Source organism: Opisthocomus hoazin, chromosome 9 (genome assembly GCF_030867145.1).
Source record: "Opisthocomus hoazin isolate bOpiHoa1 chromosome 9, bOpiHoa1.hap1, whole genome shotgun sequence".
In the NCBI taxonomy this organism is placed as follows: Eukaryota; Metazoa; Chordata; class Aves; order Opisthocomiformes; family Opisthocomidae; genus Opisthocomus; species Opisthocomus hoazin.
The window spans coordinates 40,713,060-40,728,562 of NC_134422.1; the positions used below are offsets into that span (position 1 = coordinate 40,713,060).

Sequence of the window (15,503 nt, forward strand, 5' to 3'; positions counted from 1 at the left end):
TGACACTGTCCCACATGACACCCTTATCTCTAAATTGGAGAGACATGGATTTGATGGGTGGACCACCCTGTGAATAAGGAATTGGCTGGATAGTCACGCTCAAAGAGTTGCGGTCAAGTGGAGACCAGTGACAAGTGGCGTTCCTCAGGGGTCAATATTGGGACTGGCACCATTTAACATCTCTGTTGGTAACATGGACAGTGGAATTGAGTGCACCCTCAGCAAGTTTGGTGACAACACCAAGCTGTGTGGTGTGGTCGACACACTGGAGGGAAGGGATGCCATCCAGAAGGACCTGGACAGGCTGGAGAGGTGGGCCCCTGTGAACCTCATGAAGTTCAACAAGGCCAAGTGCAAGGTCCTGCACACGGGCTGGGACAATCCTAAGCACAAATGCAGGTGCAGCAGAGAATGGATTGAGAGCAGCCCTGAGCAGAAGGCCTTAGGGGTGCTGGTGGATGAGAAGCTCAACATGACCTGGCACTGTGCACTCACAACCGAGAAGGCCAACCACATCCTGGGCTGCATCAAGAGAAGTGTGGCCAGCAGGGCAGGAGGGATTCTGCCCCCCTGCTCTGGTGAGACCCAGAAGTCCTGTGTTCAGCTCTGAAGACCCCATCACAGGACAGACCTAGAGCTGTTGGAGCAGGGCCAGAGGAGGCCACAGCAATGACTGGGGGGCTGGAACCCCTCTGCTGTGAGGAAAGGCTGGGAGAGCTGGGGCTGTTCAGCCTGGAGAAGAGAAGGCTGCAGGGAGACCTCAGAGCAGCCTGTCAGTACCTGAAGGGGCCTGCAAGAGCTGGAGAGGGGCTTTGTACAAGGGTATGGAGTGATAGGACAAAGGGTCATGGCTTCAGGCTGAAAGAGGGGAGACTGAGATTAGATATTAAGAAGAAATTCTTTACTATGAGGGTGGTAAGGCGCTGGCACAGGTTGCCCCCTCCCCAGCAGTGTTCAAGGCCAGGCTGGATGGGGCTTTGAGCACCATGGTCTAGTGGAAAGGGGTCCCTGCCCATGGCAGGGGGGTTGGAAGGAAATTATCTATAAGGCCCCTTCCAATCCATACCATTCTATGATTCTATGACTGGGACTAGGACATATGTGAAGATAAGTGACATTAAAGTATATTCTCATTTTCTGACGGAAAGAGGAATTCCAGGAAACCTCCAGGAGTCTGAGAAGAGGAATGAGATCACTCAGCTACTCAATGGTATCTTTTCTACCAAGAGGCTCATCATTAATGTAAATGAGGAAGCTAAAGATGGATCTTACTTTATTTAAAAAGGAATGCACATTTATTGATTACTTTATTTATTAACAATAGTTATAGTTCATAATTCAGGCAACTTGATAGTACTGATGGCCTAAATATGGCTAAATTGTCCCTAGACCTAATAAACCTAATCACACATCCTAGCCTAAAGGACATTCCTCTTGCTAGGGAGATTTCCATTATTTATCTCAACAACATGCTGCGGGATGCTGTTACCGAGCCACAGAACACGCAAAGTTCAGTACTGGGAAAACTTAAGGCACTGCAGCTGAGGGAAAGAACCACTTCAAGACAGGAAATAAGATAAAAATAATTATCATATGATAGCAATCACTTCAGTATTACATTATTATATCACATTTTCACGACTTCAGAAGATTTTGTAGAACCCTGTAAAGAAAGCATTTAAGTAAAGCTGAGAGGAAAACAGGCAAGCAAGCACAGCTTCTGTTCACTGTTTCTACTTTAATTTTTCCCTTGAATATTCTTCTCTTGGCCTACTGTGATATTTAACAAGAGACAAGACATGAGACCTCAGACTAGTAAGTGATTAAAAAAATATGAAAATCGGTCAAGGTCTTCTGTGATATCTGGGAGAGAGAGGACTGCTTTAAACAAAACTCTCAGCATAACCTCTGAGGTTACCTGTAGTAACACAGCTATCCAGGGACACATGACAGGAGTTCTCTGCAAACGAGGAACAGTTTCTTCCTGGCTTTTAGCCTGTATTCTCATTACCATTTTAATGTGCAGCATTAATCTTGGAGCAGCTGGGCCAGGACAGACTTGTGACGATACCTTTTACCTCCCTCAATCTCCTCCTGCACTACACTGTCATCGTGCCTTTAATCCTTCACTTTGGATGGTCAGCTTGCTGAAGGATGCTGGCAAGCACTGCATAACCGAAGAGTATTTGGAGAAGATACTGTGTGGACCTTCTCAGCCAGACATCTACTGCGCAGCAGGGAACAGGCCTCAGTGAGACAGTTTACTCTTCTGTTCCTACTCTAAATGAGTTCACGTCCAAAACTCTGAATTCCTGCCAGCAGTATCAGAGTAGCTGCTTGTGTTTCTATTCAGGCACATTATCCAAAGAACAGGGGCACAGAGATTCAAATTAATTCTTTAGCCCTCCCATGCTACTGTTACATAGTCCAATGGCTATAAATGAAAAACAGTGAAGACACAAAATACCGTGGAAGTTTTTCAGTACAAAAACTACTCCATTATATCATTCTCTCAACTGTACTATTTACACAAAGCTACAGAAAAATATAAATTCTCTAAAACTCAAATCAAGTTTCAGCTGGCAGCAGCATGGCCAAGGAAGAACTTTACACCAGCTCTCCAAGGACAAGACCTATCTTCAGCAGCTAATAAAAATGGAATCCCAAGGGTCTGCATGAATAGAGGTTCCCAGTACAGAGAGCATCCCACCGCTGGCCCTCTGACAACCATTCTTAGTCTTCGTGCTTATGTAACACATGACCTTTCCGCAGCAAACGCGGGTGGGACAGTGGAATAATGGAATTGTTTCTCACTACAAGAATAAAAGACAGCACAGCAGGCTATGAGAAATGTATGTTGCTTACTCAGAAAAGATAATTGTAAGTAATGGTTTGGATATTTTAACTACCACAGCACTGAGGGCTTACCAGCATACAAAGGTTTCTGCATGCTATATTGTTTTTAGAACCATAAATCAACCTACAAAACAAGAATTTACACGAATAAATGCTTGTGTCGCTTCCTATAGACAGTAGGACTGGTTTGTCCTTTGTGGTAGTGCAGCAACAGCACTAACTCTTCAAATTTCTTGGAATTTAAGTCAGAAAAAGCATAAAAAGAACATGATCTGTGACAAAAACCATGGAGAAGATGTACAATTTGTACACATATAACATATTGACTGCATTAAAGATGGAAACAGTATGAAATATCACTTCTGAGGTACCTCTCACCTTCAAAGTGCCATGTGACACATAAACCATTTTTCTCCTGCTTGAAAGTACCCAATTTCTTAAATAACTGAAGAACACTTATACTACTGAAACACATTTTCCTCATCCCCTTCTCATTATTCTTTGAATTAATGCATCAGACATTCCAGTTCGAATGATACCTGCCCTCCCGCTCATGACGCTCTCATCAGGGCATTCAACGGGCAGTTTGACACGGTGGGTCTGCTGCAGTTTGAGATTTCAGGCAGCGAGGGCAACAATCTGTCCTCGTGCTCCGAAAGGTCAAACTCCAAGAAGCCTTTGTCGAAAACTGAAATTCCAAGTTAATCTGATTAATTTATCCATTTTACACTAAAGGATACTTGGTTTTGCCCTATGCATTAGATTAAGAACAGGTTCTTTTTTCTGTAAAATAAGTGGACGTGCAAGCCCAGCTTCTCTCCACTGACCCAGCTGAGAATCCATTGGATTGGCACTTTGCTTTGCTCTTTCTAAGAGGAATTTTTGAGAAAAAAATTTCTATCATCAAGACGTTACACACAAAAATGTGCAGGGTCACAGAGACAAACATGGGTGAAACAATCAGTGTACATATAAGGATAGATCACATGCCTCTAGTTGGAATTCCGACTATTTTTTATTATTACTGTATTATTTTTTGGCACCGAGTTCGTTGCCTTTCTCTGTATATGGAAAAATAGTTGCACACAGGCCATGAACATCGGTGCTGTTTTTTTTAAAGGCTCATAGTATGCATGAAGGTCTGCCTTCAGAGTTTCTGCTTCCCCACACGTACACACAAGAATCCCTATGTTTCTGATCTCACAAAACACCAAAAAACAAATAATGTGGCAAGTTGACCAGTTCTAATGCTAATGAAAGTAAAGTCATCTAACTCCCAGTTAACCTAGACAGAAATAGTAAATACTGCTTCAACACCAGGTGCTGTTCCTAAGCAGGGTTTTCCTAGGTAAATTTATAATAAATTGAGGGGTTTGGTGGACATTTATTTTTTTCTGAAAACTTCTAAGGAGTTAACAAATTGAAAAAGACTTATTTTTATGTTAATATACATTACGGTTAAACAGGACCAATCCTATAACATTTTACATGAATAAATCAACCTGATAGAATGTTATCATACTGAAATAGACTGCAAAGATGAAAGGACGTCACCAAGAAATGAAATGCAAGTGTGTCAAAATGTGAATGAGAGCATGAAATGGCCATTTGGTTTCTATGGCAATAATCTATATTTGTAAACATTGTGGCAAAAAAGTGCCATCGCTAACAACCACAGCATGCAATTATTCTTCAACCACAAAGTATTTTCTAAAAAAAGCCAAGCTAATGTGGATAAATTAATGTGAACCTCAATTTTACGTACTCCATAATTTTGAGCAAAGGTTTACTCAGTCTGCGCAAGAGGAATCTTCCTGAGGACGTTTCTGTGTAGAGTCTCCTTCCCACACTTTTACAAGCAAGGGAGCCAACCACAAATATTCAGAAATCATGAGTCAGTCCCCAAAGAACTGTGACTTTCTTTTTTTTATAAATAATGGATTCTCATTTTCTGCTTGTTTAGAGCTATAATCACTTCTATTTGAGTTATTTGCTATAATTAGACCCATAAACATGGATACTAATGCACACGGACACATATGTATGTTTTCTCATTTAGAAAGAGGTACACCTATAAGTGAATGATCTTGGGATCTGGAACTGTTGGGGGGGAAAAAGAATCAAGGATCATCCTTGCCAAAACTGTGAGAATTAGCAAGACAAAGATATTTGGTTTTTTCCCTTTTCACATCATTCTCCTTCAGAGCTTTGAGGACTCTTTACAAAGATGAAATACCCATAAAACCCAAGAATCATCTGGCACGAATACTCAATATTTCTCTTACCACCTCATAGCTACAGCGGACTTTCCTTTGCCATCATATCCCCAACACCCATCCCAGAGAGGGGACTGTGCAGTGTAGTAACCTCTTTTCTCCCTAAAGATAATGTCTCTGATATCAGTGAGGGGATATATTTAATAACCCCCATTCAACCAGCTCAGCTGTTTCTGTCTCCATTAAGGCCAGTCCATTCTCCTCTCTCCTTTGCATGGTTTTCACACAAAGCAAAAGACCTCGAGAATTCAAAGAAGTCAAAGAGGACCATGAATTCAAATGGCACGAACATTGCTTGGTTTTGCTTGCTCACACTGTGCCACAAGACAGACGAGATTCCTTTAAATCAGTACCAGGACCCACATTGATCTCAGCTGAAGTAGAGTGACACCACAAGAGCATGACAGGGAAGGATAAATCACCACAAAATTCAGACAAGACTGTGTTGCAGAAACTGATGAGAACCTAAAGGCAAGTATATGATTGGAGTGAGAAATATGGGAGATGGTGGCAACAGGCCACCACCACCACGTCCACGTGGAATTTGTGCAGACAGATCCTCCTGAAGGAGGCGATTCCCACAACTGCAGCTCTGATTCAAGTTTACCAAGAGATTTTTCTACTGAAGGTGCATTTCTAGTTTTCTTCAACAACTTTTTTGAAGAAAGCAATCACATTTACACTCACAAGCGGATGGAAAAGGATCGCAGAAGCATGCAGTGCTTCTGCTAGTAGTTTCCTCTATCCTGAGTCCTAAGGGAAGAGGAAAGATCATACATCCTTATACCAAAGGTTCAGGGCTTCCAAGTAATTCAGTGCTTAAACAGCACAATTTCAACCATCTTCTGGGCACTTTTTGGCCCTACTGCATTTCTGAACTATTCTGGGCCCCTACACAGAAATGCTTTCAGTCTTTCTAGGATTTTGCAGTGCTGACCTTAATCGTAAATAACTTTAATATATGCACATTTAAAACAGCCAGTCTCAAAATGACCACTTTTGCTGCGCTAGGTTTGAAAGTGTCTTTCACATTTTCACATGCATTTTAAGCGTGTGTACTGTATAGCACTACCAGCCAAGTGTTCTTGAGCAATATAGATCAATCTGCAATGGTTCCAAGAGGATAAAAAACAAATATAGAAACTGACATTACTTAAAAGCACAGCAATTGTAAGTGCAAAAAAAAAAAAAAAAGTTAAGCTGTATGTTTGGTGTAAAGAAGTATTTCAGATCTTTCATTAAAATTTTTTTTAAATTATTTTACCTGCTTTATAATAGTCAACTTATCTATCACTATCAGTCACTCATTGTGATAAATTCTGTTACATACTTCTGCAAAAGCTATTTCTTTCTTCCACTGTGGTTGAGGTTGACAACCAGTATTTAATCCTTCTCATTTTTTCTAGGATTAGCATAAAAAACGACTGGTAAAACAGTTTTACATACTTTCTGATAGTCTGATAGTTTTTTCTAATCTAGGCTTCCTGAAGTGCCTTCCTTGCTTCCCCTGACACCTCCAATGTTTCTTTACCATAACATCTATATTCAGGTGACACATTAGACCACCAGAACGGGGAGAAGTGACACAGCTGTGTAGACAAAATCACCCGCAGTGCAATACAATGTGCACTGATCTGAGACCTCTGCACAAGTGAGTCCTAAACCCAAGGCAAACTAAGGGTGAAAACCTCCCCATTCTGCAGCGTCTGTGGGCTTCAGTCAGGAACTAAATCAAAACCGAAACCCTCTTGTTTATGCAGCCAAACCAGACCAACGTGCAGGATGTAGCCCCCTTCTTCTGCACTGTGCACCACCCCTCACACCACACTCAAACAGCTTTAGGGTTTTTTTTGTTTTGTTTTTAATATAATGAACACTGGAGAAGTAGCTTCCTCATACGTACGGGAGACAAAAAAGACAAACAGGAAGATGAATAAGTGCAGTAAGTGTAAACAGATGTCACTAATTTATCCCAATGTATTTTGCTCTCTGACTTACCCCGTACCTCCCCAGCCACCAGTGTATGGGAAGTACATCCCAGAAGCTGTTGCTACAGTACTGGCTCATCCCATAACTTCCATAGTAGCAACAAACTAGTAAATGACACATTATAACTTCACCCCACAGAAATCTCACATAGAAGTTGCCTTTTTTTAAAAGAAACAGGCAAAAGCAGCTATGATTATTACTAAACAGATACCAAACAAATGAAGTATTTTCACTAGTGTTTTCTTTGTTATGTGTGTCTGAAAAAATGTATAATATATGCCTCCTTTTATGGCAAGTATATGAATTATACTCCCAAGATTATAGAAAGTGCCCCCTCTACGGGACTTCTCACACAGCTGTGCATAGCCAGGAGAGTCTCATTTTGCTTTGCAGAACAAAAGTTCCCGAACTATCGCACTGTTTTACTCATCAGGCTTTGACTCCTCCTCACTTGGGAAGTACTCCCAGAGAAGCTGCAGTTACGAGAAAAGTTAAACTCTCGAAAAGACGGGATAAAAATCCCTGCAAATTGTACTGCAGGGTGAGGTACTAGTCGGTCTGTCGGAAAAGCAGGCAGCGTTACAGCCGAGCAAGCACAACAGCCACAGCCCGCTGGCGGTTCGGGAAAGCGGCGGTCGGCACGCCATCCCCCCGACTGATGAAGCCGTACAGCCCCTGCGCGTCCTCCCGGCCATCGGTCCCTCGCTCGCAGGCACCGAAGTGATGCTCAACAGCAGCGGGCAGAACGCGGGCTGCGAGCAGGCGGCCGCAGCCCCTTTGTTGGGGGCCCCTCCGCCCGCTCGCCCCGGTCCTGCCCGCCCCGGCCCCACGGCCCCCTTCTCAGCAGGGAAGGGCAAAAGTCTTTTCTCTCTCTCGCACCCCAGAGGTTCTCCGTTCCGCTTATTAGCCAAAACACGCAATAAGCGCTCTGCCTACAAACGGGGGGGGGGGGGCTGATCTCCTTCTTAGAGGGAGGGAAACTCACCACCGTCATATTCTTCCTCTTCTTGTGCTTTTATGGTTACCAGTCGCCCCAATAAAGCAGCAAGGATGAAAAAAGTTCTCGTTTGTACCCAGACTGCCATCTCGCCTAGATATGAGGCATGTATCCTCCCGGGCAGCAACAAGCGCAGAAGCGTCGGGTTATTTTAGCACCATGAAGCCAGCTGGGGAGTCTCGCTGCCTTCCAGCATCAGTCCCAGGACAAAGCCTGCCAGCCCTTGCTCTCAGCACCGGCTCCAGCGCGCTCTGCAAAGGCTCCCTTCAGGGGATGCAGCTTTAAATAGGAAGAATGCTGCCTCCGCTTCTCCGCCTGCCCCTTTCCAGCCCGTTCAGGCTCCTCATCATCCACTCCCTGCCAAGCAACAGGCTGATTGATGGTAAATAACCGAATCAGGGCCGGCTTCGCTCTTCCTTCCACTTCTCTTCCGACGAGGAGCCTTGGAGGCTGCTTTCCTGCTGCTGGGCAGTGCGTCTGCTCTGTCAGGACCACTTCTTAAGAAAGCAAAGCACCCCTCCGTAAGAAGCCGTCAGGAAGATCTGAAAGCTCTGCTTTTACCACACCCAGCCCACGCTTCCCGGGAACGAAGAGCCCCCTTCGGCGCCGATTCCCTTTTTAGGAACTCGATCCCGTCCAGCCTGCTGAGGGGAGGATTTCCTCCTCTCCCTGGGGAACCGGCCCCTGCCTTATCAGCCACCGCTCCAGCCCCTCGAGAGGGGCCACAGAGCCGCCGAGGCAGCGTGTGTCCAGACCCCGCCAACACCACACCCCGCTCCACCCCTGCCAAAGGGGAATGATCTTTCTCCAGGGAATTTTTTTTCTGAATAATCTTTCCTCAAGTGCTTAGCATGCTCTATATTTACTGTCCTACCAGTTGGGAAGACTATTGCAAGTCTCTGGAAGACGTTCTGTACTTCTAACACCAGAATGATGATCCAAGCTATCCAACTACCTGCTTTTCTCCAAGGCTCTCTGCTGCTGCTCCCTGACAACTGGAAGGCTACCTAAGCCCCAGCCCAGCATTTAGCCCTTAACAATGTGCCTGAATTCTAGTAGGCACTGAGCAAATCTCTGTTTTGCAAATCACTCGCAGCTAGGAGTGGGATGCTAGAGGTTTTTTCTTCCCACAGCCGTCTGCGGAAAGGAAGCTCAACCACTAATCCCCTTGTTGGCTAAGAATAGGGGTGCCTATACCTGCTGCAGGGAAACACAGATTCACCTGTTGGAAAGAGTTCTATCTTCAGCCTTCCACCTGGAGAACAACCCCATTAGAAGCGGGTGAGAAGTAAATCTCTTCTCCTGGATTCGCGCAGATTGGAAACACTGTGGTTATCACAGCACCATTTAGCACTTCTCAGTGACACACAATCCTAAAGCCTGGCAAGTTTGCTTCTGTCTCTTCAAAAGAGCAGCATGCCCAGAAGAAGAAAGGTAACCCAGAAAACGGTACAGCACTGCAATGCTATATCAAACCTACTCTAACAGCAAAACTAGAGACTGACATAAAAATATGCTGAAAGAGAACAAAATCAAAATTCCCCCCTCTTTTGCGCCAAGCAGTCTCAACACAGCAGTCAAACCTGTACAGGGCCTCATTGCAGGAGCGTAGTATCCCACAGTCCCTGTTGCTCAGGAACGGCAACTATGACAAAGAACAGAACTACTGAAGCCATGAAAGCCACTGCAGTTGTATTTTGAAAAGCAATCATAATCATTAATATCAGCTGAGAAACTCAACTGGAAAAACGAAAGTAAACACTTGTTATCCTGCCCAGTTATAGGTGAAATTCTGTTTTGACAAGCTCACGAGTACTGGCACCCGTTTGCTAGTCTCAAAAGTGGTATGTTTTAGATGTCCTGCTTCAGGAGAACCCCAGGAAATCTCCCTTGGAAAGCTGATGTTTCTAGCCTGCATCACAGAACATCAGGTGCTTTAGACAATATATCTAGTTTAGAACCAGCTCTGACCTTTGCCATTTGCACTGTTTTATATGCACATTAGTTATGAGAGCAGCAAACAAGCAAGCTTACAGCCATAAGTCACTGCATGGAATTGCACAAACTCACTGTATACATTAGAAAAGGAAAATAACAGATTTTAAAAACCACACTACACAAGGTTTCCCACAGCTGGAGGTAACCTGTCACACTATTAAGTACAGAAATATTAATAATTTAAGAGGAGAAAGGCTGAGAATATGGACAGTGTTTTGAAAAGTCTCCTGTGCTCGCTGATGAAAAAACCATTCCAGACACGTAGGTGTTTTGAACTATATGCTACGAACTGGAGCACATATATGTGAAATATCTTATAATAAAGCCAACAGCTGCTCAGAGAACTCACAGATGAAAGTCCTCCATGCAGCCTGGGGAAAGCTACAGTGAAACCCCAGGGAATTCAGACTCTGCCACAGAACCATGGAAATGGCCACACATTGTTAAAAATTGCCTTTGTAGTTGCTAACTTTGTCCTCCAAATTAGGTAACAAATTCTCACATTTATTTCCCCAAGTCTTACATCTGCAAGAGGTTGGTAAATTTTTAGTTTACTCACAGCAAGAATAAGCCTTACAATCATTATCTGTTATAGCCTCTGAGACAAACACCAGAACAAGAATAGTACAGAATTACAGTGCCATATCTTTCCCCCCCAACAGCTCATTGAGGGAAAATACATATATATATACACACATATATCAGAAGGACCCCTTTCATTGTTTTCAGCGAAACTCTTTTCTGAAGACTCAGAGATTTTTCACAGGTATCTTCTGCCATTTCAAGCCTAGTCTCTCCTTTAGAGAGATTCCTACAGCAGTATCTAAAAGTTGCTTCAGACTTCAATCTATTTCTGCCTTGATCTCACCAACAAATTACGCCACATGACTAAAACAGGTGAACAACAGAATACAAAAGTATGTAAATGGCTTAGTGAATCCATCCCCTTGTGCCTCCTTATAAATGGTCACACAGACCTGAGCTTAAAGAGGTTTTCAATTTTGTTACAAGCATCATAAGTAGTTGTTAAGTCTATCATTTTTCATTTCAACCAATTCACTTCTAGGCCTAAGCTATTTGATAGCATCACATTGGATACAAGTGAGAAATTCCATAAAGAGTCAGACTAAGTAATTAAGAGTGGGCAGATAAATAATTCCAAGTATGCTCAGTGTCACCTCCCCCCTCCTCCTCTCAATAGGGGAGAAACCAATATTGCATAGAAGAATACTGTATATTTATGCAGCAACTTCTCTCCAACTGTTTTTTCACTTTTTCCATAGATTTTAGGATTCTGTAAGAACAGAGGAATGTGGAATTTAGCAAGCTAGCCTAAGGTCATATATTCAGTAGAAGTAAAGCCAGACGGACTTTTTGGAGCTCATTTATCTTCTGTGCCAAGGAAAACTTAATACAAGATGAAAATTCCTCAGGAGGAGAATCCAGGGCCCCAACTCCCGGGGCAGATTCCCTTACAATCATCTTCAACCTACTCATTGTTATACATTAAGCTTATAGTATGTAAAGAACCCAAATTTAGTAGACAGAGCCACTGAAGAAGTGGTAGGACTGAATACTCTCCGCTTTGTCTAGTCCATCTTGGTGGAGCAATAGATTTGGAAATGCAGGACACAAACAGTCTCTAGTTTGAGATTAGGATGGTCTCATTTACCACTTTGTGGCCAATTTCTGACTCCCAGGAGATGAAACAACGATACCACATGATTAAAAGATCAGTTTCTAACAGAATCACAGAACGGTTTGGGTTGGAAGGGACCTTTAAGTGCCACATAGTCCAACCTCCCTGTAGTGAGCAGGGACATCTCCAGCTGGATCAGGTTGCTCAGAGCCCTGTCCTACCCGGCCTTGAACGTTTCCAGGGATAGGGCATCAACTACCTCTGTGGGCAACCTGTGCCAGTGCCTCACCACCCTCAACATAAAAAATTTCTTCCTCATATCCAGTCTAAATCTCCCCTCTTTCAGTTTAAAACCATTAGCCCCTGTCCTATCACTACAGGCCTACTAAAAAGTTTGTCCCCATCTTTCCTATAAGCCCCCTTCAGGTACTGGCAGCTGCTCTAAGATCTCCCTGCAGCCTCCTCTTCTCCAGGCTGACCAGCCCCAGCTCTCCCAGCCTTTCCTCCCAGCAGAGGGGTTTCATGCTTCACACTAGAACAACCAGACACTTTCAAATTTGAAGGATCTTGATATCAAGTGAAGGAAATCAACAAAAAGAGCAGAATCTTCACACAGAAGCAGTGTGTGCTCCCTTTAATAGGCTCTAAAAAGTCTTCATGAAACAGCAGCTGTCCCCAAAAGTAGGGCACTCATAGAAACGTCAAGATACAGTACGCTGGAAAAAAAAAATGTAACTGAACACTCCCTAATATCCAATCTGTTGATATCCATTCCTGGGTTTTAGCTAATAAGTAGGGACTGTATGTTATCTGACATAAAAATCACATGTGAAATTCAAAAGTTACTAGTCAAAAAGCATTTTGGGTCATAGATGAAGCTAGGGAATACTACCAGGTAATTGTGAGGACTTGGAAATATATTAAAATATAATTCACAGGCTTACACCTTTCAAAATCTCCAAGTCAGGCCAGAAAAAAACAACCAATTATTAGCTTAGGATGCTTCAAAGCATGCATACATATGAGTAATTAAAATCCCAATACACATGAAGGTCTCTTTTCAATGGAGTTAAGTGACCTTTCACACTGTTATGGTGTGCCAGTGCTCCCGCTTTAAATTAATTTGTACCAAACAGACAAAAAAATGCCTTCGTATAAATGACTGAGATATCTTTTACAAATAAAATCCTGGGCGAGTCCTCTAGCAGCAACAGGAAATCAGGGTAATCATGGCAATGGATGAAAAGCTGTACTTGAATACAAAAAGTATCTGTTCAAAACAAACCAGATTTTCAAAAGCAGTGTGGTTTCACCAAAGTGAGTTTAAGTGAATGAAAGAGTTGCTGTCAAATTTTATGTAGGCAGTTAAATCTGTGGTAAGTGCCATTTGAAATTTCCACCTTGTATAAGTTCTTCGATCACACACTTAGCGTAAAAAAAGGCAGCAAATTGACATACCACATTTTTAACTCAAAAGTATATAGTCCACATAAAATGTTTTACTCTTATTTCCTAGCATTAACCATGAAAATGAACACGACCGAAATAATATGAGAGAAAAAATGTTTCTTTTCCTTTGAAGTGTTTGCTTTGCACTTTTAAGACCCTTTACTGTATAAGGAATCAGTTTTCTTGTTTTATACGCTTCTTTCACATAGTGAAAAGACAGAAAATTCCATCATTTAAAATAAGAAAACGTAACAGGAAACTACAGAAATCGGCAAGAATATAAATAGAGGAACATACTACTTTTAAATCAGGTCTTTAAACGGACCAGATTCCAAATTGCGTCACCTCAGAATCCTAATCTTCCTGCTGAAAAATCCACCAAAAAACTAGTACCAGCTAGAAATTTAAAGAAAGCTCCATCAGTAATGTTACTGCCCATTCGCAGGAGAATTTTCCCATCGACTTTTGGGTAGGAAGATTTCATAAATGAATTTAAGTCCTTATAGAAAAGAGGGGGGAAATATATCTGTCTTGGTTACATCCTAACTTTGTAATGTTGTTTCAGTTAGTTTTAATTTGGGGAAGCAGGATGATACTTTGCTTTTACACTGCTAGTGTGGGGTCTTGGATTATGTCAGTCCCCATAAATCTGCTTTTGCTACGGGCAATTCCAAACCCAATAAGCTCAGTAAGGTTATTAGCACTGGCAGTCTTTCCTTCAGACTGCCTCAATTAAATGAAACTCAACATTAGTCTGAGTAAAAAGTCAAGAGTAATTAGGGAAAGTCTTACATTAAGTCCTTTTGTAAATCATACTTATTCCTTACCTAGAACAGGAAAACCAGCATCATTATGTCATTGTTTAGTACAAATTCATTGTCAAGCTAGTTTTCGTCCCCCTAAGAACTTAAACTGATTAAGTGAAAACAAAAGGGTCACAGCAAGCTACCTACTTAAATAGCAAGGGCAAATGCTAATGTGCAATTCAAATATGGCCCAACTGATGATAGGCCTCCACTTTTTCTTTTTTTAAAATGTTAAATTCATTTACCTTGGGACCCTAAAATGGCTTAGTTTGTACTTTTTCATTGACTGAAGGTCCTTGCAAAAGTAAAGTCCTATCCAACAAGCAGAATCACAGCTCCAATCATTTTTCTGACCCAAGGAATCAGTGAAATCAATGGGACTGTAAACAGGGAACTTGGCTGAAAGTTCATTTTCAACCCTCTTCTCTTCTAGGAAGAGGCTTGTTACAAGCTGCGTTGAGGCTGCGTTACTTAATCACTACCTACATTTCATCCACAGTTTTAAAATAATACTACAGTCTTTGTTTTATACTTATTTCACTGGCATTACTTTATTTAAAAATCCACATCTAAGACTATGTAGAACTATTTTGTCTTATTGTGGCAGATATCAGACACTGAACTGTGCTTTATATGCTCAATGCAGCCCCAAGCAATAAATGAGCCCTTTGGTAACTCGTCATCACGTCCCAGTATAACATATCATGTCTTGAAGAAACAAAATACAGTATCTGTCATTTAGAGATTAAATTGTGTAAACTAAGGGAATGATTAAACTCATCTGTATTTATTTTATCCATGGTTGTTGAAGGTTTTTTTTACCTGTTGCTGTTATTTAAATGGATGTAATTACCGCAGGTTTCACATATTCAAAAATATTACAGACTTTATTCTCACAAAATGGAAGTAGCATTAGTGACCCCACTGAAAAGACAGGAAGATGATGTGGAGATCAATTAAACCCTTATTAAAAGCTGCATGCAGATGGAACCCTACATTCACTAGTATTCACTTGCAAGCCAAGGACCTAAGAGTATGTGTCCTCAACTATCAGAAGCAAAATAGCCATATTATTACAACATGGTTCCTGGACCTCTGTTCAGCTCTTCTGACTGTATAATCGCTTCAGTTTGGGTAAGAAAAGAGTACATGGTTTCCATTTTTGGTCTCATGGACTAACATAACATCAGCTGCAAATAAGACAGAATAATATTTGACCAAAGCATTGTAAATACACTGGCCAATTGTTTTCTTTTCCCTATCATTACACTTTTTCAAAAAAAAAAAAAAAAAAAAAAGCAGCATTGATCCCCAGTCTAGTTAATTCTGTGGAATATCCAAAACTGACAGTCATTTATTTGAGACACACCTGGGGAACAGAGCATTTAAGTTTGTAACAAAATTCTAACCAAACATAACAAGAGTAACAAGTTCAGGATGCAGTCTTACATACTAAATTGCTCCCACGTTACATCTTATTTCCTAGCAAAATA

The 15,503-nt window shown here is 41.9% G+C and overlaps 1 protein-coding gene across 3 annotated transcripts in view; it reads right to left on the reverse strand.

The window, feature by feature from the left end:
- Window positions 1–15,503, reverse strand: part of COL5A2 (collagen type V alpha 2 chain) — a 188,475-nt gene that overhangs the window by 101,184 nt on the left and 71,788 nt on the right. Inside the window, exon 1 of one of the 3 annotated variants that reach the window (XM_075430217.1) lies at window positions 8,107–8,672. The exons of the other annotated variants lie outside the window; for them this stretch is intronic. Coding sequence (XP_075286332.1) covers window positions 8,107–8,206 — 100 coding nt within the window. The 5' untranslated portion in view covers window positions 8,207–8,672. Of the gene's footprint in view, window positions 1–8,106; window positions 8,673–15,503 lie in introns of those variants that run through there. 3 annotated transcript variants of the gene reach the window in all.